Genomic DNA, 26,577 nt, shown 5'->3' on the forward strand with positions numbered 1-26,577 from the left:
TTGAGAGCTCTATGCAGTGTTAGTAAATGATAAAATCTAAAATAAAAAATAAATCAACCAATTAAGTTGTAGAAGTTCTTAATTTTATTTATTGTTGCTCATTAATTATTTTTGCTTGAGCTGTTTTAGGAGTGCTTATTTGTAAGTTAGATTTTTAGCTAAACCATTGATATGGTTAAAATCCATGATGATTTCATGGCAATCTACACACAACAGAAACAGCTCTTCACTCATGTTTCCCCACAGATGACTTGTGCTTTTTTTCCAACTTTATTTTAGTAGTCCTTGACATTGCAGCTCCAAAGGACAGACCTTTAAATTAACAGTGTGATGTAATGTATTGCATTTTTTTTCATTCTCTCTGGAAACGGCTTCTACTACGGGTGTGCAAACGATTTTTTATTCAATTCAAACAATTTTCGATTCGAATTGATGCTACTCGATTCAAAGCAATACGGCATTTTTCTATCCATACTTGTCAATGGAGTGAAATAACAATAACTAAATTTACCACATTTGTGTAATGCAAATTTTTGTTGATGTGGTATTAGGGGCATATATATAAAAAAAAAAAACCAACAAACAAAAAAATAAAAACAAAAAACAAAACAAAAAAACAAAAACACAAAAAAGCACAAAAAAAATAACAAAAAAACAAAAAAGCACAAACAATAAACCAAACAAAAAAATAAAACAAAAAAACAAAACAAAAAAACAAAAATTAAACAATTAAAGCAATATTTACATGCAAAGAATTTATTAAATGAGAACGCCTTCAAAAAAGAAATGCAACAGCAACGCTCCTGTATGCGTTTTTTGTATGTGGATACTGATTCCCACATGAATCAAATTGTGTTTTGACCACCACTGAATCGAATCGCAACTCGATGTATCAAATCGAAACAAATCGGAATTTCGTTGCATTTTTGAAATGTATGCATCGCACACCCCTAGCTTCTACAGACATTCCTCTGTAGTTGCTACTCTGTATGTCTTTGAATTTATCTCGTATTCACTGTTGTTAACCAACTGTAAATTACGACTGTCAGGTTAGGGACAGTGATCGACTAGATCCTAACCTCTGAAAATCGTCATTTACAGGTAAATAAATAACAATTGAGAATTATACATTTATAACTTAGAATAAATTAAGGGTATAGAAATAATACATTTAATATAAATTTATTTTTCATTTTAACCTTAAATCAACCAAAGGACTGAAATTGTCCCATTTTGTGAGAATGACCTGACTATTATATTCGCTGCCACTACAGAAACCATCTACCGCGACCATTATAGTCGCGCTGCCAGTTGGAGGGTTAAAGGTAATGTTATGTTTTACTGCAATCCTGCATAATTTGTGCTTTTTGTTGTCTCAGGTTACCTGTTACTGCAGCATCCAAAAAAGCGTTCCCACCTGCCCCTCCTCCTATTGAGTTTGAAGAAGAGCAGACTGAAGCAATGAACTTATCATCCACTCCATCCATTCCCAGGATGACTTCTCCTCCAGCTGTCTCTCCTACGATATCTGCTTCCTCCAAGTCCCCAAAGTCACCTGGACACTCATCCAACCCACCAATTGTGTTGAGAATTTTCAAAGGAACAGCTCAGTTGGTAACTCCTGGAGAAGATTCAGCATCCCCAACCTATTCCCCGACAATTGAAGAATTTAAAGAAAAGGACAAGGAGAAAGATAAAGAAAAGAAGAAAAGTTCCACCACTCCTGAGAGGAAATCGCGACGTAGAGGACACAGCACTGAAACAGCTGGAAATGTGTCACCAAAAAGGTTACGAGAAAGACACAAAGGTGTGTCATACACCGAAACTGACCCTGAGACTGACTTTGACTATGAACCTCTTTCACAACCCACGGCAACTACCTCTAGATCTCGTTCTGAAAGATCATCCAGATCTGAAGACAGAGCAACACGATCCGCCAGTTCTGAGGAAAAAGCTCCAAAAACTGTCGCTTCAGAACCACCACCTTTGGCACAAGTTACTGAGTCGATCCCTGGTCCTCCTGAAAAAGAGACTTCTGAACAGATAGGCACAAGTACAATAACTCCAGTTTTGGAAGTCCAAGACAGTGAAACTGTAGAGGATATATCAAAACAAGTGGAGGATTCAGCCAAACTCAAAGAAGCAGAAAATCTTTTAGCTAGTACGTATATGGACTTTAATGCAGCAGAAAAGCAATTATTAGATGTAAGGAGTAAGAAGACAGCTGTAGACATCGAAAGAGAGAAACTACTTGCAGTTTTAGGTGGAGACGATAGCGACGAACAGACTCCAGGACAAGGTGAAGAGAAAGAGGATCATCAAACGATAGAACAAAATAAACAGATCGAAAGTGTGGAAAACGACTGGTTCTCAGACAGTGAGGGTAGTGAACAATTAAACATGCCAAATGAAAATGAAGCAATAACCGAGACTCAAAGCCGCAAGGAAGCGCCTATGACAGCGAAAACACCAAAGAAGAGAAGTATATTCAAGTCTCGGCAACAGGGAAATGACGCAAATAACCCTGGTAGAAAAAAGCGTTTTGGGCTGTACAAGCACAAGTGGAGTGGTAGTGATGGACCTCCAGGCTCAGCTACTCCTACCCAGACCAGGCCAGAGGAGAAGGTACATGTGCAGACACTAGAGGAGGAGTTTGAGGAATCCGAGGCTCTCACCAGGGTAACCTCCTATCCAGAACCTGATGCTGACAGCATGGATGCTGAGGCCATCACTAGCATCAAGTGCACAAAGAAAGTAAAAGAGGTAAGCTTCACATTGGACGTGCTAATATCCCAAAAATGTAGTTTAAAAATATATTATCTAGTGTCTTTTGCTGTCCTGGTAGTAGAGGTGTAAAACAATTTACTTTAATATCTTTGAATAGCCTCTAATATCAAATGACTGTTGTCCTCAATATTGAATCTAGGCTTATAGGTTTATTAATTTTTGTTTGTCTTCTCCAATATCAAGATTTAACTTAAGATACAACATAAAACTCGAGGGCCTGGGTATTGGGGATGTTTGTTAGGATAGAGGGCTTACTTGAGGAAAGAGATCACTCTGGCACCTGAAATTCAACTGTAGGCCTAGTCTATAGGTATAATTCACTTATTACTGACATTACTGACAGAATTTTTGTGTTCATGGTACCAGAATAAACTCTTTCTCTTTTGGGTAAGGCTGTAAAACAATTCAATATAAGTTATTTAAGTGGCGTTCAAAGGCTTTAGAACCAATGTTATTGTACTCAATTTTGAAATAAATGTTTAAAAAAACAAGTACGTAGTTATAGTTTTGTAATTTAATATTGTGTTTTTGCTAAGCATTCTAATATACTGGTTTCTGTTTACAGTTCTATACAGTTGTAAGAAATGTAAAAAAAGCTTACCAAATCCAGGAGTCTGGCGAATTTCAAGAATTTAATGATGATGTAGAATATATTTTAGATGCCTTACAGGATAATAATCCCATAGCAACACGGTGAGTTGGTGTCCAACCGGTCCAGCCTTCGCCTTTCCTCTCCTGGTTCGGCCTTTCCTATGATGACCCTCCCATCCTGTTGTGTACAATTGTTTTTTATAATGTTCCTTCACTCTTAAACCACAAACTTAATACTTTGACTGCTTAATACAGGGACAGCATTCTCATCAAATTGATTTAAATGTAGATACCAGTTACAGACGTGGGTTGATAAATTGGTGATTTTTTCAGGTTTTATCAGCGGTTTTGTAGATAAATCAGTAATTGCTGCTGACCCAAGTTCTTTGTGTAATTGAAAATCAAAATGAATCCATTACTGCATATTTTGTAATTTGCTTGATTTCCTACCAAGGTTTCCTAGGCTTTGCAAAGTACATATTTTTAATAATTAATATTTTCTTGCATGTTAATAAGTATATTAATAATAACTAGAGGTCGTCCAGTGGTCGAAAACTCAAACCAAAAATATGTAATGCACATGACTTTTCTATTTTCACCCCAAGCTGAATGAATTGTGATCCTTGTTAGCTTTATATTATATAGATTCTAGTATTTTATTTTTTCCAAATCAACACTTATATTCAAATTGCATAATCAATCATCGAACATGTAGGCTATAGCAACAGGTTCCTAAGTTGTGTTGGCGTAACAAATTTTAGTTACATTCAGAAATGATTTTCTGATTGTAGTCCTAATAATCTTTTTTGTCCTAACAGGTGCCTATCAGCAATTACTTTAGCTTCAAAATGCATGGCTCCAGCCTTCCGTATGCATGTTAGAGCTCACGGAACTGTTGCAAAATTTTTCAGAGCACTTCACGACGCTACCAAAGATCAGGTATCAAACTTAAACAAAGTTGTTTTAACAATATCATGGTACTCATCATACTTCATGTGACACTGCCAAAAGTTAGTCTTAACTGGAATTAAACTCTTTCAGTCAGTAGCTCTTTAGAAGATTTTCTCACACTATCTTACACAAATAATATATAACCGGTTAAAAATTTCTTAGATTGTGTTGAATGATTTGATAAAAACTTCATCAATATCCCATGCTCGTCTTGTGTACATATGATGACAACTAACTGAAATCTGTTGATTCTCTTGTTTGTTATCAGCAAACTTGAGCATTAATTGCAGTAAACCCAGGAAGATACTACTACCACTATTTCTCCCTAATCCACATTTTGTCATCTGTTTGAGAAAACATTTTTGCACTTATTTAAAAGCTACTCACTAAGGCTGAACATTTTTCATTTTGTTACATAGGTTTACAGATGTTAAAATAATTAACCTTAGCAATCTCTGAATCTGTTTTCTCTATTCCTTATATTTTTGTTCATCACAATGAAAAAACTATTGGTGTTCCTTGGTCTGTTTTCAAACAGTTATCATTCTGTAAATAGTTGAGTGTCACTGAGGTCTGTTTTGACTGTTACAGAGCCTAGGCATGTGCACTGCCACAGTAATGTTTGTACTGAGTCAAGACCAGCTGAACATGGACCTAGACAGAGACTGTCTAGAGCTGATGTTGAACTTGCTGGAGAGTGACATCAGTCACACCTCAGCACTGGACGACTGCGGACTATCAGATGTACAGCTGCACAAGACTAGACAGAAAGTGAGGGAACTGTGTGCCGACATTCAGGCAAAGGGACACGCCAAGCACTTGAACCTGGACAACATCACAGTAAGCATTGACAGAATCCTCTTCATTTACATTTAATATCACAAAGGGATGGACGGACTACTGGATAATACTTGGGGGGATTTACATTTCCTTCCCGACTTTCAGGACTTTCTTTCAGAGATCAATAATGACAAACAAAATTAATTTTGCAGTCTTTGTGACACTGTTCTATAAAATACAATTATGGTTAAAAATACTGGGCAAAAATACTCTGGTAGGTACCGGTAAAAAAAACTTTCAACTAAATAAATTTCATATTTGGTGCAATTCAACTGTGAAACATCAGTGTACTGCAAGCCAACCTCAAACAAGTATCCAAACTGACCACCACTGCATTTTGATTAACAGTTTAAAAGCCTGATATAAGACCAGTAGAAAAGCAGGATATAAGCTTTAGTTATCATTAATTTAGTATTCTGTAGCTATTACAATGTCATCATGACTAAAATCTGCATTTGCAGTAACATCGTCAACATGTAAAGGTGTGCATTAAAAACGCAATAGGATCAATAATACTATTTCTAGGGTGTCACGTAATACCCTGGTAACGTCATCTGAACTCTTGAAACGAAGAAATAAAATAACTATCCCACTGATCGTGTCTTCCGCTAAAAGCAGGCATCACGGAACAGTAGTACCTTGGTAATAGATTATTTAGAATTCAATTTGATTATTTTTGTAACGTCGTCTAAATTTTTTGAACAAGAAAGTGAAATAACTCTTATTGTGTCTTCCTATTAACGGCGAGCATCACGAAATATATAGTACCATGGTTATACCATTACTTTTGTAACTTTGTCTGAACTATTGGAACAAGCGAGTGAAATAACCCTGATACTGTCTTCCTTTTAATGGCGACCAGCTGTAACGTCCTTTACAAGGAAGTAAAGGGCGAGAAAAATAATAGTATTATTATTTCATCTTTTACCATAAAGCTGAGGTAACACTATTTCCCATCTCTACAAAATTTCCCGCAGTCGTCTCGCTACCGTCAACATGTCTCACAATCACGAAGTCATCATGGTTCGTGAAACCATCGTGAAAATCTCTCGGAATCACAGAGACATTATCATTGTCATACCGCTATACCAGCAACATCTCCCACGACTGCAAAGACGTCATTTGCACACAGCAAAAGCGCTAAAAATTAAAAACAGATCCAGTCCCGAAAAAATCCAGAATCAAAATCGTATCCTTATGACCAAGAATACAATATTCCCAAAGTTTTCAGTTCCCTAACATTATGTTAATTCAAGGTTGGTGATGTAAAATGTTGATAGATGTAAAGAGTTTGATTTTAATCTGTTGTAATTTTCTTGAATTTGCTTGACCCAGGTTGGTCATCTAGCTATGGAGGCACTGCTAAGTCTTACATCCAGGAGAGCTGGTGAATGGTTCAAGGAGGAGTTGAGACAACTAGGAGGTCTGGAGCACATTGTCCAAACCGTCAACGACTGCAGTAATGTCATTGACTACCAAGTGCAGTGGTCACCTCCCATGTTGGACAAGCTGCGCAAAGTTGACAGATGTTTGAGGGTGCTGGAAAATGTAAGCCAATTATTGATACTAATCAATTTGTACTGTCTGCCCATATAATATTTTGTTACTCGTTATTTACTTTGACTCTCCAAATTTCTGTATGGTGCTTAATAACTTTATGAACCATATCCATACAGTGGCATTAAAACAGGCAAATGTTATAAAATTATGTCTTCTTAATTTCTTATTTTTAGCATATATAGTGTTGCATTTATCATTGTATAATTATACTTGTCTTATTTAGAGTACTCAAAAATTTGATCAAACTTTAATGAATTTTAACAATATTTTATTCAGTCAACTCATTAAAATCAACAATTAAAAATTGTGTGGTTACTATTCTAGTCAATGCAATACCCGCAATACAGGAGCGCATTGTTGTTGCGTTTCAATTGCGAAGGTGTTCTTATTTAATTAATTATTTACATGTAAATATTGCTTTAATTCTTTTATAATTTTTTGTCTTGACACAAAAATTATGAGAGGTTATGATCTGTAGGTAACGCTACAAAATGAGGAGAACAACATGTATTTGCTGACATACAAGGACGGGATCATCGTGGATACACTAGTAAGGTTGTTCAGGGTGTGTGATGCCGAACTGACCAGATACCCTGTCTACTCCATCACTGACAAGGAGTCTGTAGGATATGTAATCAAAGAGTGCCTCATCGCTATACTCAAAGTGCTCATCAACCTCACTCACGACTTCCACAACAAATGTAAGAGCTATCTGTAATTATTCATATCCCGGAATACAATAGAAATGGTTGTTTCAGTTTAAGAAACTATTGTTCAGATCTTGAAAATTCATTCAGAACAATTAGTTGTTGATGGTTTGAAATTGGGCCTTGCCTTCCTTGATTATTGTACTTTTGATAAATACTCCTGACAAATAGCGGCTAAAACGTACCTTGTTAGAAAATCCTGTACATGTTGGGTGGGGTGTAGTAAAACTTCTGTTACATATATTGTGGCAATTATTAGAACTCTGCCTTCGTCAGGCTAACAAAATGATCCACTTATTAAGATATTGTTAGAACAATAAAATATTTGTATAAATTGTGTTTAACTTGTTCTGGCACCACCTTAAGAAGTGTATCCTTTTGTTAGCCTGTGGAATGAAACATATGTAGCAAGATATACTACACACTACGCGTAGATCTAAAAAGACCTTTGGTATATTTCATGGTTGTGAATGTTATAGCATTCGGCTCCTCTCTGATGGGGGGTAGACAAGGAGTTGTAGAAGCTACTTTGCATGTGCTACTGCAGACACCTGAGTATGTCCCAGACGAACAGAAGTTTGACATGACTGTATTGGTAAGTCTGTGAATTTCAACTTAGTACCCACTCGGATAAAATGAAAAACAAGTTTATTTTGCTGAAAATTTACATTACAGTAAAAATTTGATCCAAATAATTACACATTTTTATTAAATATAACTTTTAAAGCTAAAACAAAGCAAAACTTACTTAAAAATTGTGACTGTTTAAACTTTGTGAAACTTAAATTCAGGTTTTAAATAGTTTTCTATAGGCTCTTGCCTGGTTTTATTTTTCACATTACTTCAGGCTAGGTAGGCTTAGAGGTTGGGGCATTATTACTTAAATAATATTCATTGGTCAAATTAATTCATTCATAGGAGGATTTAAATCCAGAACCTCAAGGACATAAGTCCTCTGCTCTACCACCATCGTCTGCACACTGCAAAATGCAGACAAATTGTGAACTTATTAACGTCTTGCGTGATCACGGTAAAATCGAGACCATATTTCAAAGTTATTACAAAATTGTGAACATCTTTTGCGATCATTGTTTCCTGCCATAGCTAGGAAATCGTCAATTTTCGCATCATTGCCAACGCTTTACATGATCCTAAACGCTCCACTTGGCTCATCTCAACCTGAGCTTGGCTTAATAGTCCTAATAACTTTCAGCCTAAACTGTACTGTGTTGAGCCCACTGTTGACCTGACCTGACCCAACTTAAAGAAGACCCATAGCTAAAAGTTTCACTTGGAGACTCGTGATGAACGAGTATATCTATAAAATTATGCATGTACTTATGAATTGAATAGTAAAATTATTGTTGAGCTTGAGCAAAAAGTAGTAGTATAGTAGTAGCATTTAAAATATATTTTGGTCAAATTTAAATGAGAATTAAATTATATGGGTAACATTTATTTATGAAAACTATTTGTATCGTTTACTTTATTTCTCTTTTCAGGCGTTAATTCTACTTATAAACTTTGTCGAGCACAGTGAAACAAACAGGAAGCTGTTAATAGAAGCTAACGCTCCCACTGATTCAGAATCAATATTTGAGAGTAAGTTTGAAAATTTATTTTGTCATATCTATCTACTCTGGTTATCTATGTAAAACTCTACATAATTTTTGTGCTATATTTAAGCCTCCTTTGATGTTAATTTATTAAACATAAGGATTATTTAAATTAAGGGTTTGAGTTTTTGTTCTATGCTAGGCTTTTGCCTGGATTTTTCTTCACATTATTACTTGCTAGGCTTTAAGGTTGCAGCATCATTACTTAGATAAAATGCATTGGTCATTGGCAGAATTTGAACCCAGGACCTCAGGGACAGAAATCCCACTAGCTCTACCACTAGACTGGCTTGCTAACCAAGGTTTAGGTTTAGACGTAAAATTCATCAATGAAGAATGAAGTCATTCAATGGGATAAATTGTTTACAAATTTAAACTTATAAAAAGTAATTGCTTTTCTATATGTCAAGAAAAAATAATTAGCTTTATCCAAATAAATAAGGATAACATATAACATCTACCCAAGTCATCTCTTATAAATCTGTAGTTGTACAATCATAATGAAACACTTGTCTGGTAGTTACTCAGCCTACATCAGGGGTGAACGCTCTGGTGAAGTTGTTCTACCAGCAAGAGGAGCTGGCTCGGACAGAGGAGAAAAAGACTGACGCCATCTTAGACGGAGAGGAGAAACCTCAGGCATCATCACAGGAGGAGTTTGTAGAGGAGACTGTAGCTATGTGTAAGTTGAGTTGACACTCTCTTGCTAGAATAGACTAACAAAAATGGTCCGAAACAACAGCTGAATCTTAACAGATCATTTCCATGCAGTCAACTAGTATGCCAGTGATTAACTATCAATACTGGATTGTTTTAATGCTTGACAATCAATGAAGGGTAATTTATTCCATCTTCAAACAATACAATATTGTGATTGATTTCGTAAAAAAATACATCCTAATTTTGGCTACATTGTATTAAAACTATAAATTTCTAACTTTGAGTTCTGAGGAGCTCCACCCAAGAACTGTAAGGATCTCAATTCTTTTTTCCAGGTTTGTTAAACTAATACACAGAATAATATTACAGTAGCTATATTTAATATCTCAGATTGAGATTAGGCTGCATTAAACTAATTGTAAAAACATGAAAACAACAAACATCAGACATACACACACAGTGTAAATTATTCTGAGATAGAATGTGTAACAACAGATGACAATTAAAAATAATACTGAATGGAATCCTACTAATAATCAATCAACAAAGATAAAGAAGTTTAATCAATCTGCAAAATTGATGACTTATAAAACTATATTTCCATGTTAAAAAATTTCTCTGGTACTGTAAAAGGGGTTTGCAGAAAGCCAGACAGACAATTATTTTTTGAAAACCTTAAAAGGAAGTGATCTTGATTCACAATGCAGGTTGTTCATATTGGATCGTATCGGATAATAGGCCTGAATAAATTCTGTTGTAAATGTATTTCTTGTAATAAATTTCAGTGCTACAAAAGGCTGGAAGAAATATGGAGCATACACTTGTTGCAGCCTACATTGCATTGCTTCTGGGCTACCTAGTAATGGGAAACAAGGTAAGAATTGAAACAGAATACATTTGTCACCATTGCAGCTTGTGTTTTAGCAATTTATTAGAGAGGAACAAGATTGCATTTTTAGTTCTAGACGAGACAGGATTTTTATTTCTTATAAAATTTTGCAACGAGATCGAGACATGATTTCCCTTCTCATACATAACGGGAAATGTACGTTCGGCATTGAAACTGGATACTGTAATATTTTAAAATACCTTCTGATTTATGACAGATGACTGGTTGAAAAAAATAAATAATAATAGACAAGAATATTTAAAGTCTTTTATTAAAAAAACAGTAAAAAATATCAGTATAAAAAAATATTAATTTTAGGCCTGCCTTATTAAAAATAACTCTTCCTTATAGAAAACGTTCAACTTGAAAAATACAAAATTTATCAGTCTAAAACATCAATCTTTCTAGTAAAGTATCAAATCAAGTACAAATTTTTCAGTCTGGTGTTATTTTTAGAATGATTTTGGAGTAACTTGTTTTGCCTATGTTTACAGTAGTAAAACATGTCTCACACTGCTTACACTTAACAAAGCTTCTCATCATTAGCAATGTCAAAACAAAAATTTTTAAAACAGTTTTAGCAATAATTTACATGTTAAGAATCAAGTAAATAAGAACGCCTTCACAAAGGAAATGCAACAACAACGCGCTCCTGTATTGCGGGTATTGCATATACTTTCTGCCGGGGCTTATAAGGTTTTTTTTATAATTTGGTCCAAAAAAAATCTTGATCAAAATAAAATCTCGTCTCGTAGAAGGAGATTTAAAATTTTTCCAAATTTTGAGACCCGTCTATCCCTACAATTAATTTATATTAGCAGTTTCTATCACATTTTGAAATCCTAAACAACCGGGAACAGAACAATACACCATGCATGATGTTTGATCAAAAGAATTGAGCGGTATGATTGTTTAAAGTTATAATAGACCTACTCAAAGTAGATTATTTTGGACCAATGCTGCCTCCATGATAAACCTTAAAATGTAAGTTTTAAAATCAGAAGCCCAAGTTATGATTATTAATTTATGAGTCTAAAAGTTATAAGCAATTATTTAAACAAATGAAATAATACAATTCTGGTTTTTACTTTGTCGTCACTTTTTACTAAGTTTTAAACTTTTCTTTTTTTCGATTTTGATGCTATCCTGTTTTGTTCCAATCTATTTTGACCCTAAAAATGTGTCAATATGCTAATTTATTACATGATCAATCATACAGACTAACTTGGTCAATTATTCAGATTAATCTATATACTTATTTAATACGCTAGCAGATTTTTTGTGACAATTACTCCTCCGAAACTACTGAACCGATTGTCATGTTTTTGGTGTCATTGGAAAGAGAGTAACGTGAAGTTGTGCAGGAAACTTTCTTTTTAGGGAAATACTGAGAGAGTGAGGCCCTGAAGCCCTTTAAAGTTTTGAACTTCTCCATAAGATTAACATTGAAAACAAAAATTGTTATGAAATTCCAGCTGTTGTCAGAAATCAAAAGTGAGAAGAAGAGCATTTTAATTATAAACAGTTAACAAGTTAGCTAATTTAACAGTTTCCTACAAACATTTGCTGACTTGGTTGAAATTCGTTTTAAAATAACGCCTGTAATATTTTACAATTGCTCGAATTCGAGCAACAGGGACACTAGTTAGGAATAAATAGGCTTGTATAAAATTAATATGAAGATAAAAAATTACTTGTCTTATGACTTTTCTTTGGCTTTTCAGGAGTATGAGACATTCGTTCGCCAAAACCTTCCAGAAGGGAATTTTACTGTGATGTTGACTGTGCTGCAAAAGTTTTTCAACTTTATGACTCTAACGTCTGCTGTAAGTTGTCCTTTTCACCATTGTTTAGGTATTTAAATTCAAGTGTAACAATTTGGGTGAATCAATGCTTCTTGGTGTTGAAACTGCCGCAGTAAAAACTTCAAAAAGAAAAAAAATATGTGTCTTCAAGATTGTCTCGTGTGGTATATCTTTTAAATCTTTTGTAAATCAGGTTCCTATGAAATATGTAAGGACGGCTTATTTTGCATACTTCCAGTCACTTATGAGATATGGATTGGTGCTTTGGGGTGGAAGTGGTAGAATAAAAGAAATTTTGATTCTTCAAAAAAGGGCTTTAGGAGCTATGACTGGGACACACCCTGATCATTGCAAACTTCTTTTTATAGATATTCAAATCCAAACTGTGGTAAATTTGTTCATTTATGATCTAATTGTTTGTATATTAAAAAGCCCTGAATATCTTCAATTTAATAAACACAGTCATAACACTTTTTAAATTACCGCGTTGTTAGAATCCCATAGCCTTAGTAAAACTGGTACTCGACACATAACTTTATCAATTAAAGCATATAATTCAGTAAAACGTAATATAACTCGGGGTCACGGCGTGATCGTCGGTATGACTCGCGATCGCGATGGGATCGTTGTTATGACTCCGCGGCTACGGCGTGATCGTCGGTATGACTCCGCGGTCATGGCGTGATCGTCGGTATGACTCCGCGGTCATGGCGTGATCGTCGGTATGACTCCTCGGTCATGGCGTGATCGTCGGTATGACTCCGCGGTCACAGCGCGATCCTCTGTATGGCTCCGCGGTAACGGCGTGACCATCGATATGACTCCGCGGTCACTGCATGTCGTCGGTATGACTCTGTGGTCACTGCGTGATCGTTGGTATGACTTCGCGGTCATGGCGTGATCGTCGGTATGACTCCGCGGTCACGGCGCGATTGTCTGTATGGCTCCGCGGTCGCGGCGTGTCGTCAGTATGACTCCGTGGTCACGGCAAGATCGTCGGTATGACTCCAAGGTCACAGCGGGATCATCAGTATGACTCGCGTTCAAGGCGTGTCTTCGGTATGACTCGTGGTCACGGTGCGATTGTCAGTGTGACTCCATCGTCACGGCATGATCGTCAGAATGACTCGCTGGCATGGCGTGATCGACGGTATGACTTCGCGGTCACAGCGGGATCGTCGGTATGACTCCGCGATCCTGGCGTGATCCCAGGTATGACTCCCGGCCACGTGTGACCGAATTAAATTTGGTGACAGTAGCGCACAGTGGCTCAGAAGAATGCGCCTATGAGTAGTGGGGGGAATGGCTTCATCTCCGGTAATGTATTGGGCATAGGGATTGCGAGTCTATATTATTCTTTGCTGGTATTGTCATCTCGTTGTGTACACAATGTAACATTTACCTATAACTTTGAAGGAATAGAGAAGCCCTTTATTTATTTTATTTTTAGGATTGTACTCAAAACACGATTTTACCTGATTAGATTCGTGCTGTTCCTATACTGTAATACCTTATGCATTAAATTAATAAGTACAAGTAAAAACACGGCTTTTTCCGGATATTATATTGACTGACATTATAAAAATACCATAATAATCTTCACTGCTATCCACCACGCCCCCACCGACGCCACCCTTCGCCCGCTAACGTGTCACCCGCCACCTGCTGCGGCCGGGCGCCCCTAGGTACATGGATAGTGTGCCTTATGGTAAGTCCGCCACCGACCCTAGCATAGGACTTCTTCAGAAAGTAGTACCGGTACTACATTGATAAGAAATGTCCTATAAATGTATGTACTATGATTGCCTCAGTTTAAGCTACATAAACTCCATCTTTGATAAAACTACACAACTGTCTGCGTGTCATTTTCTTACAATGTTCATGGTATTAGTTTGATTGTTTATTGACTTGTTGCAGGCTGGATCAGGGAGCAGTAGAGGAATCATTGCAACTGAGAAAGTTATCAAATATCTGACAGATAGCGACAAACAAATCCAGCTGACGTGAGAATCTCAGTAGGCTAGCTCTTGTGGTGAGTGTTGTTGTTGTATTGCAGCTAAAGTGTGTTTCACTACGAAATCGGGGTTTTACAGTGATACAGACAGCTTTATGTTAGTAAACAAATCGGTGTTGTACAGTGATACAGACTCCTTTGTGTTAGTAAAAAATCGGGGGGAAATCGGTCTCTTACATGGATACAGACAGCTTTGTGTTAGGAAAAAAATCGGGGTTGTATAGTGATACAGACTCCTTTGTGTTAGTAAAAAAATCAGTCTCTTACATGGATTCAGACAGCTTTTTGTTAGGAAAAAAATCGGGAAAAAAATTGAAAAAAATCGGATCCATCAAAACCGGATCCAGCCCAAGATCCGGAATTTTTTGGATCCGATCCGGTTCCGGTTCTAGCTCGGATCCGGTAGTCCGATATCCGGATCCGACCATCACTAATAGTCTCTAAAAAAATCAAAACTGTCGATAATCTTCAGGGTGGCCGAAAAGTCCCTTTACACAATATTGTAGTACGTATTTCACTGTTATAAAGACGGCTGATCAGCGAATATTCGTACTTGAGTAGTAAGGCAACATTGGGGGAGAGAATGAAGCCTCACTCTTCCTTTCCAACCATCGCCACAGCCCTAGGATGCGGTGACACCAGGTAGAGTGTCACGGCTTTTGCACGAGTCACCCTAGAAATGCTTAAACAAATTAGCTAAAGAACTTGGAGTCGAGTCAAGCTTTGCCAAGACAATGGAGGTATGCATGCCGATATTTTGGACCATAAATGATGTTCACTTGGTGTAGTCCACAATAAATTTCTGCTTAAAATAGATTTCTATGGTTTTAATCAACATCAAATTGAATTTACCTTTAACCCTCCAAGTGTCCATAGTTTAGGCCTTAATGTCCACCTATTTTTGGCGCATTTGCAAGGTTTTATTAAAACGGATCTGAGAAGCTTGAAACGATGTTAATTCTAATGTTCTATATACCATTTTGTTTGGAAAATCATGGGCTTCAATATCATACATAAAACATAAGGAATATTTGTTTCAACAAAATTTTTTAGGTAAAAAAAAATTATTTTGGAAAAATTGAAAAAAAAATAAGTTTGCGCTCAATGAAATTGTATAAATTATAGGCCTATAAATATTTGAAAATAGTCACTTTGTTCTAAATTTAATGTGGATTACAAATATATAATCATATACAAAGGTAAGTTATCAAATAAATAAGTTATGAGTGAAAAACGGATTTCAGTACATAGCGTTAAGCTAAGAATGCATAGCCTAACCATAGCTAGGAATCTGGCTGATAATTTACATCAATATCACTACCTACTTCTTCAGGATCATCAACCAGCCCTTCAAAATCACTTAAATCTTCTTATAATGCACCACGTATATCACTACTTTTGATTTTTAACACTAAAACAATGATAAACGTAATAAAACACATCAGTCATCGGTCCGAGGATAACCAAGCTGTTTACGAATACGCACGTCAGCTGTCTGCTACAATTACAATCGGCTCGGAGAACATACAGCGCTGAGACAGACCTCTGGAGAAAGCTTAGAATATAACGGAAAGAACGATACCTAACTCGATCCAGTTCAATCCGATTCAGTCAGTCATAGAGCCTTCGCCGTAAACGATGTTCGTGCGTCGAAAAATCGACGCGTGACACTACACAAAGTGTGTAGCGCGTTGATTTTTCGACGATGGACACTCGGAGGGTTAAAGGGACTTTTCGACCACCCTGTATATATATATATATAAAGCTAGGATGGATTTGAACTTTTGAGAAAACTGTAAGCCGTACATCTATCAACCGCATACTTCATTCAATAAAAGGTATTGATGTGACACTTCCCCAAAAATATCAGTTTTTCGATAAACCCCCTCCTAAGGGCAGGAACCTCATTTAAAGGTATATATTTATGGTTTGGAAAGAACTGATAAATGTAAACAAGTAATACAAACAGATTATAACAATTAACAAAACATGATTTTATCTTCAGATGGCAGGCAGTAGATATTAGACATAGAATACTTCTAACACATTTTCTCAGGTAAACCAATTGAACTCTATCCCTTTATAACAAAAATATCAGCCACTTTTACTTTCCTTTAAAATATCTGTTTAATAGAATTTTTGTTTTAGAATATTAGTTTATTTTATCAGTAAGGCTCTTTTCGGCCCTAGCTCAAGTTTAAGTTTCTTGGAGGTAAAAAAATACATTTCTGGCCAGTGTTTTAAACAGTATTTTTGTCATACTGCACCATTATTTATGCTGGCTAAATCAGAAAACAATAGTTTAGTACATTGTTTTCTGTAAAAATAGCTCTCAGAATTATTTCCGTTCTGTTTTCCTTCCTTATATGAACAGCTGACACCGTTATTCAGAAGCAAGACATATTACTCCGCCAACGCAATAATGAGTTTAAATTTGTAAAATTTACCTATATGTCGGAAATGTACAATGTGAATCGGTAATAAAAACAAAATCAGTTTGATAATTATGTGCTAACATTGTTAATCAGGACTATTTTCTTCATCAAAATCAACAGATGAATTTTACAGCTATAAACACATTAAGCTTATGTCCATTTGTTTTTTGAAAGAGTGTTTTACACCACACATGTATTTTAACAGCCGTGTTTACTGTCAGCCAGTCTCTATAGTGTGTTGTATTTGTTTCCAGCTCAACTGCCAGAACCAGGTTCCAGAACTGCCATTGTTGTTTGCTTCAGGAGAAGGAGCAAGTTGACGAGTCTGTATACAAATGTTAATAGTCCAAATGTGTACATTCACATGTAATTGTATTTATTTTGATTGTATCATTTAGCTTGTATATAGATTATTTATATTTAAAATATTATTTTACAATTTTTATAAAGTTGTTAAGGAGTAGGACGAGGCTTAATCGAGCTACTGTATTATACCACAGTTTGTTTATATACACCACACTCTTTAAAGTACAAATTTATGTGCGTAATTATTATCTTGAATTGATTTGCATGGAATTAAAAGAGTCTTTAGACCTAGAGTAATTTTAGTTCTAATTAAAATTTGATTAATGACGCATTATAATGCAGTCATTGGATAAATGATATGGTAATGTTAATACATTTAAAAAAGAGATAAATATATATATTTAATTTTAAAAAAACGCATGGATAAATTAATGTTAGTTATTATACCCAAGATAAATTGTCATATTTATTCAAACCAATTATTTTTTGTTTGTTTTTATTTTAGGACATAAATATTCTTATTTAGGACATTCTTATTTCTGGTTAAAGAAATTCTTGTCTTATTCTGTGATGATTTTATTTTTGAGGCTCAAAGCCAACTACAACTGGTTCATGTAATGTCTTTCATCTAATGAATTTAGATTTAAAGTATGGGCCAATAGAGTCAGCAGTTGGCAATTGGCGGCAGCCAATACCAAGACCGGGCTAGGGTGACATTGTAACATCGCCCGTTGACTACCACTCGGCTACCATCGGGAGCCGTGGCGACACTAATTAAAATATACTAAACAAAATTTTCAAATCAGCAGGTAAAAATTTCCACCGTGGAATAGTTATTTGTGTAACTAGTGAGCGAAGTGGCACACGAGAGAAATGTTTACGCACAAGCTGCAGGAGAGTGGAAAGTTTCTCGAGTACAGCAAAGGCAGTTTGCACTAGTGTTACACATTATAATTTTCCTACAGTTACTATAAAGCATATAAATAAATAATTAGTCTTTCAAACACTGTACAACACGTTTTTAAGTTACGTTAAATCCAAACATTGAACTAAATGGGAAACGCTGCACAAGCTGATCGTAGTCGTAGTATCTTTAATTGTTACCAACTTATTTCCAAGCGTACTTGTATTACGTGCATAATACAAGCACGCTGTTTTGTGTTTGGTTGGAATACTGGTGTGCGACAAAGTAAAAAAAGTGTGTGGTAAAGTAAGTAAATGCAGTAATTAGCAGCTTTCTGTACTATATAATCAGTGCAAGGAAGCCGACTTTGTAGGGTGACTGTAGGAAAAAAAATTTGTCAAACTAAAGTATTAAAAAATAACCAGAGCAAACCTAATAGGATGGTACTTAGATATTAATGTAACATTTATAAATCAATAACTAGATTTGGCAACAACGCTCAAACCTCATTGGGCTCCTTCGAAGTCACGTGTTTAATTGGCTCCTTCAACTGCAATCTCTAGTGGTCCATATTTTAGTTAAAAACTTTTGTGTTTCAATATGTTTGTACTGCTTGTAAGGTTGTTTTAACTTTGTTATGTTTTAGTTCAATTGTTTTATTTTAATGATTTATAATTAATTGCCCTTACTGTACGACTGATATTTTGGTTAATTATTTAAATGATATGTAAGACTTTATTTAGGCTGTTTCCAATAGTTATCTGATAGTTGTCTGATGTAATGTATTTTCAAGTACTTATCCGTATAGCCTCACTTAAAAGTTTTTATTTAGTGTATTATTGAATAATGTTAAATACTTAAACTCTAAACTCTGGATCCAGTTTTGTTACCATAACAAATCAAATGTTAATAGTTGACCATAAACCCTAATATATGTTTTTATTTTTCTTCTTATTTATTAAGCTTTATTTTCAAAATATGTGAATAAATTCATACAGAAAAGTTATCAAATAAATTTTTTTCTTACAATACAATAATCTTTAGTTAATTATGAAGTTCAGATCTAGACAAAATCCAAACATCCCAATTTGTTTAAAACATATTGTGATATATTATTGGATTTAAAGAATAAAATATCTATGCAGTAATTTAAAGATTGGATACCGGGAATTGTAAAAAAAATGAATTGCTTGTTTAATTTAACAAGAGTATGTAGTTTGCACTTTTAATATTTATTCAGTGACATTTGAGTATTTAATCTCAAAAGTCTATAATATTCAATATTGTTTCAGTCAAATGAATTACACATCTTGTTTATCAAAAAGATGAAAGTCTTTTTGCATTGTAAGTGTTTAGATATTTTTGCTCATACATTACTCAATATTTTCCCCATCATACATGTCACGCCAATGGATAATTTTGTAAAGGAAATATAATACCACAATTAATAATACTTATTTGTAAGCAATGTCATTAGCCTATTGCTACTTTGTAAGCATTTTCATTTGACACTGCTCATTGGTTTCTCAAGAGATGGACATTGAAAGTGCATTGTGTAAATTGCTTATTTATTACTCAAGGAAATAGTTCGGAATGTACACTTCAACATTTCATAAGATGACATATTTTGTTTTTGAACGACATGCTTTTAGGCGAGGTGTTATTATTGACGTAGATTTTTGTGGGCTTCACTCACCTTTATTTTTGTTTGTGATGTCCGGGACTCGTCAAAACACACATAAACACACATATATACAATACAAAATCATCCACGGCATCAAGGTCCGACGTTTCGCGGAACTCAAAACAACGTTCCGCTTCTTCAGGGTATTAATAAACTATTTTTAGCCCGCACGCGGGTCGAACGCCTAACCACGACTACCCTGAAGAAGCGGAACGTTGTTTTGAGTTCCGCGAAACGTCGGACCTTGATGCCGTGGACGATTTTGTATTGTATATATGTGTGTTTATGTGTGTTTTGACGAGTCCCGGACATCACAAACAAAAATAAAGGTGAGTGAAGCCCACAAAAATCTACGTCATGACATATTTTGCCAAAGATTATATGCTATACCCTTGATCCTTGTACAACAAGGGCTAATAATTTAAACCTTTTGCTGTACATCTACTGTGAAATCGTCTGATACTAATTATCCATTAGATGCACTAGTGGTTGATTAAAATTTAATAATAATTTCAATTACTGTTTTTGTCAGCTCACTTTTACGTTAGAGCTACTTTAATTATTGGCAGAATTCCAACAAAATGTTTAGATAAGTACAAGTATACAGTGTTTACTGAAAATAGTGAATCATTATTTTTTTTTACTAAAGTCTTAACATCAGGTTTTTAAAGTATAATACAAACTACACAGTGTGTAAAATGTCACCCTCTTTTATATAGAACATTTTATGAATGCAGTTTTTGGTATCAAAATTCCTGCGAAACCCTTACCTTTTGATGACACTAAAAGAGCAGTCTTCTTTTTTATGTTAACTTTGATAAAAATCATATTTAACAAATTCAAAGATATAGGCAAACTAAATGTATTAACGTTTAATGCAATAACTTTTTTTATGTATATTAAATGCTCACTATTTAAAATCTGTAATTTGTTCCAAACTAAATAGATTGTAATTGAGGTTTGGAATGTATTTTTGCAAAGTGTAAAATTTACTTTGAAGGATAAATGTATAATTTGTAAATATTGCAGATTCTTGTATCCAGAATTAAAAAAAATAAAAGATTCCTACAAAGTTAATAAGTTTATTATTTTGCAGTATTTACCTTGTGTGAATTTGTGAAAGTCTTTGTTGGATTTCAATTTCACCTAATTTTGTCTTAGGTATTCAAAAAAGGGTAGATTAATTGAACTGAACTACATCAATTGTGATATGGAAAGCAAATAGGGATCTCTTGTCGGGATTTTTCGATTTTGAGTTATTAGTGATGGTGGAATCCGAATCCTAAAAAAAATCGAGTCTCGAGTCTCAAGTCCCAAAAATAATTACAAACGGGCTTATGGTGATTAAAAAAGCAAGAACAGAATAGGAACCATTGAACACTATAACCACCACCACGTCAATAACCTCTATGGTTAGTCAATGTCACAGTACTGTATATTGACGTCAATAACCTTTATGGTTAGACAATCTCACAGTACTGTATATTACTACGTCAATAACCTCTATGGTTAGTCAATGTCACAGTACTGTATATTGACGTCAATAACCTTTATGGTTAGACAATCTCACAGTACTGTATATTACTACGTCAATAACCTCTATGGTTAGTCAATGTCACAGTACTGTATATTGACGTCAATAACCTTTATGGTTAGACAATCTCACAGTACTGTATATTACTACGTCAATAACCTCTATGAGTAGTCAATGTAACAGTACTGTATATTACTACGTCAATAACCTCTATGAATAGTCAGTGTAACAGTACTGTATATTACTGTACGTCAATAACCTCTATGAATAGTCAATGTAACAGTACTGTATATTGACGTCAATAACCTTTATGGTTAGACAATCTCACAGTACTGTATATTACGACGAAGAAATTCCCAGTCATGTGTTTTTAGAGTCAAAAATGGGAAAACCACTTTTTCATTTTGATGTCCACATAGGCCAAAAACACTGTTTGTTAAAATTTTTATATATGTATATAAACTAACTAACTTGAGTAATTTTCGTCCGATTTTTATCAAATTTGGTTTAAAGGTGTAAGGTAGGATAAACTCATTTTTGAACCTTAAAACATAAAATTTCCCAATTTCTCTCCAAACCTTTTTTAAAGAGCTTAATAAAACAAATAATTTTGTATATCAAAGTGTTTTGTACTTTTATTGGTAAACGGAGAAAATTCAAAATATAGTAAATTTAAAATTCCTATGTTATTCTTATTGAGAATATTGTAAGTTAGCTTGTTTATGGATATATTTTAATCAAACTTGGAAAATATATTTTTTGATACTACACTATTAATATATTTTAAAAAAAACACTTTATTGGTTTCCTTGTAGCAACAAACCTAGGTACTCGTTAAACCTAATGTTATTTAAATATATTTAATTGAAAATCGATTCAGACAAATGGAAATTCGCTTATTTGGCAGGTTTGCTGTGGTGGGGGTATTTTACCCTGTTTTAATGTTAGTGGTAAAGCCTGTTTAAAAGGGATGATCCTGTATGAATTTTCCTGTTCTATCCGAGTATTTTTAACACATATCATGTTAAATACTGTGTTTTATTAAGCAAAACCTGTAACACCTTCCTGAAATAGTTTAATAAATTGGGGTTAGTTTTTAGTCTGAAAGCAGTATGAAAAAGAATATCAGGTGTTGGAGCTGAAAATACCCTTGTATCTCTCCTGCGTGCATAGTCCAAAATTCTGTTTTGGGATGAAAATTCTTGCATATGGAAACACTACCACTAGCTTTATTCACTATGTCACAGTTGTAACTGAAGTATAATGCTGTATAAATTACGGGTGAAAAAATAATCTCTGAATTGATGGTTAATATTTTATAATCAAAATAATGAGACATGACAATAATACTTACGCAGAAAATATAACTTTTATGCACAGAGTAATTCTGTACTGTTTCACATTGAATTCACTACCAGTATAACAGCAGTGAGGGAAATACATTTCTAAACGTTATGTACATTCAAACATAGATTCAAGATACTCCCTTAGAGGGTCTATGATTCAAATCAATAATTCAGTTACAGTATTTGGTTAAGACTCATTATTGAAATGCCCTAGTGTTATTGGTCAAACTAAGTTGTAATTTTGATTCATCTTCATTTATAGTAACATAGAAACTTCTAGTCATAATATAGAAATACGACAACTAACCACAATATACAAATTTACTAATATGTCACCTTAACTTTAGTTTAGTTGATTTACTAAAAGGAGAACTTTACCAAAATTTTAGTAAGTAGGGTCTAATATTTATTTGTACCATGTATGCAGTTGACTTAAACCTATTGTGCTCCATAAATTTACTTGCAAAGAGATCAATTTTTAAACAAACTCTTAACCTATGTTAAACTAAACTATATTTGTCAAATAATTGTTTATATTTTTAATCTTACAAATTATATACAACCTTAAGTAATAACTAAAATATAGTACAGGTCACAGGTACTGAATGCTGAGAAAAATGGTTAGTGCAACAAGGCAAATTATATAGTCATTGGTGTTAATGTGGAATATTTTAAATCTCATTAGTATTAAAACTTCCTTCATCACTAACAGTTTTTCTCCTTGTTAAATCGTAATTTCCAAAAATATATTGTGTAACTTTACAAACTTCACTTAGATAACAGCAACACTCTAGATAGGTACTGTACTTCTAACAAAGTCCTGTCAATGTCGATACCCAAGTATTTTCCTTTGCCAGCAAATATCAAATTTGGTTTTTTATTAATGACTGTGCAAATTAAAAAAATATATCTTTCAGGCCGTTTGGACTTCTCAAAACTCACTTGTAAAAATACTAATAAGAAGGTTTTGACTGTTTTAACTCATATTAAAAAGCTTTACTAAGTAAATATAGGCGGGTTACACACTGGTATCTCCGACATAATGTCGCCGATATTTTTCGTGCCTGCGACATGCCCCTCGAAAACCAACCTATGTTAACTTATGGAGCTATACACACCAGTGTTGCAGACACGTTGCCTGCGACTCGTGTCGCAGACGCGTGTCTCGAGCGAACCAACCGGTTGGTGTTTGGACAGACATGTCTCTTGTCTCTTGGGCCCGCGCATGCGCAGAACACGTTTCTAGTAGTTTTGGTGCTGCTGAAGCTGCTAACTTTCCAGACATTAACGTTAAATAGAGTCTAAGTAAAAGTATCTTAGACTTAAGTTATTTACTTATTTAATTATTATAAATCATTTATTATAATTTATAATTTTATTTACAATTTATTATAATTTATAAATTTATTATTTAAGTTATTTATTAGTTACTTAATTAGACTCAAGTAAGTAGTCTAAGTAACTTAGACTTGTATTACGGCGCTGCTCTCATGTCGCCAGCACGTGCCTCTTCCCATGATTCTAATTTATATGTCGCAGACATCATGCCCACGACATCAGAAATATCGGCGACATTATGTCTGTGATACCGGTGTGTAACCCTAAGGCGGGTGCTTATGGATCGTCTATCTGTCTTTCAACAGCTATATGTTAAAATAGTACATCAAATAAAGTCAGTTTGCCTGTAGCCCCTCTCAGAACTACTTCTGACACTAGAGTCACAATGTATCACAAGCTGTTGTGGATGATCAACACGACAGCTTTGACATGACTTGATTGCAGCTGGGAGTTGTTATTGTGATCATAGCCTTTTTGGTGGTGTTGATGGAACTGACACTCACATGGTACTTGCAGTCAAACTCCAAGTTGTCAATGTCGAACTCAGTAAACTGAAAACAACCAGTTGATTTAAAATAAACAAAACTTAAAAGATATAATCGATTATCAACCATAATTGCATCCAATTAAAATTTTAACAAGGCAATGGTTGAACAAGTTTATAAAAATAAAAATCTGTCTTTTTAATTTTAAAACATGTTTTACTTGCAAAACCACTCAACTTAAACCCTTGAATTAGGTTTGATACAAAATTACCATGGTACCGGTACCTCAAAGATTTTTAACATGACTTCAATGTTGTTTCATTATTTTCTGTGTTATCCAAATTTGTCTTGGCTGGTTTTGGTTGAATAATCAATTCTCTACTGTACTCTTAAAAATTCCCCATAATATCATACCACATTAGCACAAGTTCCGATTTAAGGCTTTTGTATATCTGTGTTTTCTTGAAAAAATGACATGTTCAATTGACTTTATAGATGAGTTTTACAGGTAACTATTTTATTTTCATAAATAGAAAACCAAATTATTGCCTTTCCTAGTTTGAGTTTACTCTTTGACCCATGCTTAAAGCCTGTCTGTACAAGCTTAAAAACCCAACCGAAAATCACAATCAATGTCTGTTTCTAATCCCAACCGGAAATGGTCTTGCAGTGAAGGGATGTGGAGTTCAGTTTTAGTATTCATAGCCTACCTCAGTTGTAGCCTCGTTGGAAGGATTGTTTTTCGCTGCCTCACAGCTAGAGTGAGGCGACCACTTGACCAAGTATCGTCCTGCAGCTCCCCTCCATACAACCCGAGCCTCCAATGTGTCGGGACTGCTGCGGTAATAGTTGAGGATCCTCAGATCTTTCACTGACCTCTCAGGCTGGACTCGCCAGTTGTAGGTGGCTGAACAACATTTGTGTTTGATTTACAATCACAGCCATTTTCCATTATAATTAATAAAATAAAAATACAAGTTTTTTTTTAGTTATGGGGTTTGGAATCAGATCATTCCTCAGATGAGAAAGTACAAAACTTGACAAGATTAGCACAAAAACACACCCAAATATGGAAAACAAAGAAAACCCACAAAGAGATCTGTACAGCATTCAAATAAAAAAAATTATGCTATAGGCGATATAGTCCAGTCAATGAATGATCCAAAAGTAGGTGTAGAGTGCGTGAGCAGGTAACTAAGCGATTCCTTCAGAAACTTGTTCAGGGGGCTTAGGGTGTTAACATACCAAAAGTCCTGACTCCTAGGTGGTGAGCCAGGGGGTGGAGGGGGGAAAAAGGGGGGGGGAAAGGTACGCATTTCGGGTTTTTTTATTATATCTCGAAAACTATCAACTTTTTGTATACTATAGTAAATTATAAAATTGAAGAAGATTAAATTTTCTACAAGAAAAGTATATAATGTGTTTATTTTGGTTCAACAGATTACGAGTTATAACTTATTTAATTGATATCTTATTAAAATACTCCTTCCATAAGAAATACATGTAAATTAGTATGCGAAATGGGGCGAATCCTATCCGCCCAAAGGAAATATAACTGATATTCTGGAAATATTGACAAAATTTCCAGTAATTTGACACTTTAATCATGAAATTTTGTCAAAAATTAAAGCGAGGGTGAGCGTTTAAAAATGGGATGATTTAAGGTTTTTTTTATATTTCCAATAAAAAAATTCCAAAACTCGAAATTGTGTTACCTCGCCCCCGCCTTAATTTTGGATCAATTTTAAGAGACGTAGGAATTGGCTAACTCTGGAACTCGCTAACTCGGTCGTGTGTCGGAACTGGCTAACTCTGGAACTGGCTAACCGTCCCAGTCAGGAATTGGCTAACTCCGGAACCCGCTAACTCGATTTTGTCCCGCGGCGGAATTCGCTAACTCTGGAAGTCGCTAACCCGGCCGCGCCCACTGCACGGAGCGTTGCCAACCTTGCACGACGAAATAGTCGTAATCTGCCGTAATTCAAAACGTCAGTGTCAATAAAGATAATTGTTTCGGTATTGGTTTCTATTATCAAATCCATTAGGGGGGATATAATAGCTACGTAGCTCAAAGCAATTAAAATGCAATTATAACATCATTAAGAAGTTATTTATTATGTTGGTT

The 26,577-nt window shown here is 34.8% G+C and overlaps 3 protein-coding genes across 4 annotated transcripts in view; 1 reads left to right on the forward strand and 2 right to left on the reverse strand.

Moving 5' to 3' along the window:
- Positions 1-19,793, forward strand: part of LOC128988963 (protein wings apart-like) — a 28,413-nt gene extending 8,620 nt beyond the window's left edge. The window contains exons 4-16 of the mRNA XM_054410770.1: positions 1,380-2,763; positions 3,353-3,480; positions 4,197-4,317; positions 4,921-5,169; positions 6,505-6,717; positions 7,208-7,430; positions 7,916-8,031; positions 8,939-9,038; positions 9,573-9,734; positions 10,498-10,586; positions 12,326-12,427; positions 14,324-14,438; positions 17,110-19,793. Coding sequence (XP_054266745.1) covers positions 1,380-2,763; positions 3,353-3,480; positions 4,197-4,317; positions 4,921-5,169; positions 6,505-6,717; positions 7,208-7,430; positions 7,916-8,031; positions 8,939-9,038; positions 9,573-9,734; positions 10,498-10,586; positions 12,326-12,427; positions 14,324-14,413 — 2,977 coding nt within the window. The 3' untranslated portion in view covers positions 14,414-14,438; positions 17,110-19,793. The remainder of the gene's footprint in view (positions 1-1,379; positions 2,764-3,352; positions 3,481-4,196; positions 4,318-4,920; positions 5,170-6,504; positions 6,718-7,207; positions 7,431-7,915; positions 8,032-8,938; positions 9,039-9,572; positions 9,735-10,497; positions 10,587-12,325; positions 12,428-14,323; positions 14,439-17,109) is intronic.
- Positions 1-26,577, reverse strand: part of LOC128988971 (farnesol dehydrogenase-like) — a 424,915-nt gene that overhangs the window by 215,002 nt on the left and 183,336 nt on the right. The gene's annotated exons all lie outside the window — the stretch shown is intronic.
- Positions 22,593-26,577, reverse strand: part of LOC128988969 (anosmin-1-like) — a 74,428-nt gene continuing 70,443 nt past the window's right edge. For both annotated transcript variants that reach the window (XM_054410779.1, XM_054410778.1), the window contains exons 6-7: positions 25,163-25,359; positions 22,593-24,518 (exon numbers count right to left, since the gene is read on the reverse strand). In XM_054410779.1, the coding sequence (XP_054266754.1) occupies positions 24,378-24,518; positions 25,163-25,359 (338 nt within the window). In that variant the 3' untranslated portion in view covers positions 22,593-24,377. The remainder of the gene's footprint in view (positions 24,519-25,162; positions 25,360-26,577) is intronic.

The sequence above is a fragment of the Macrosteles quadrilineatus genome, unplaced genomic scaffold, assembly GCF_028750875.1.
Source record: "Macrosteles quadrilineatus isolate MER2022 unplaced genomic scaffold, UCM_ALF_1.0 Scaffold_3__2_contigs__length_128488019, whole genome shotgun sequence".
Classification (NCBI taxonomy): Eukaryota; Metazoa; Arthropoda; class Insecta; order Hemiptera; family Cicadellidae; genus Macrosteles; species Macrosteles quadrilineatus.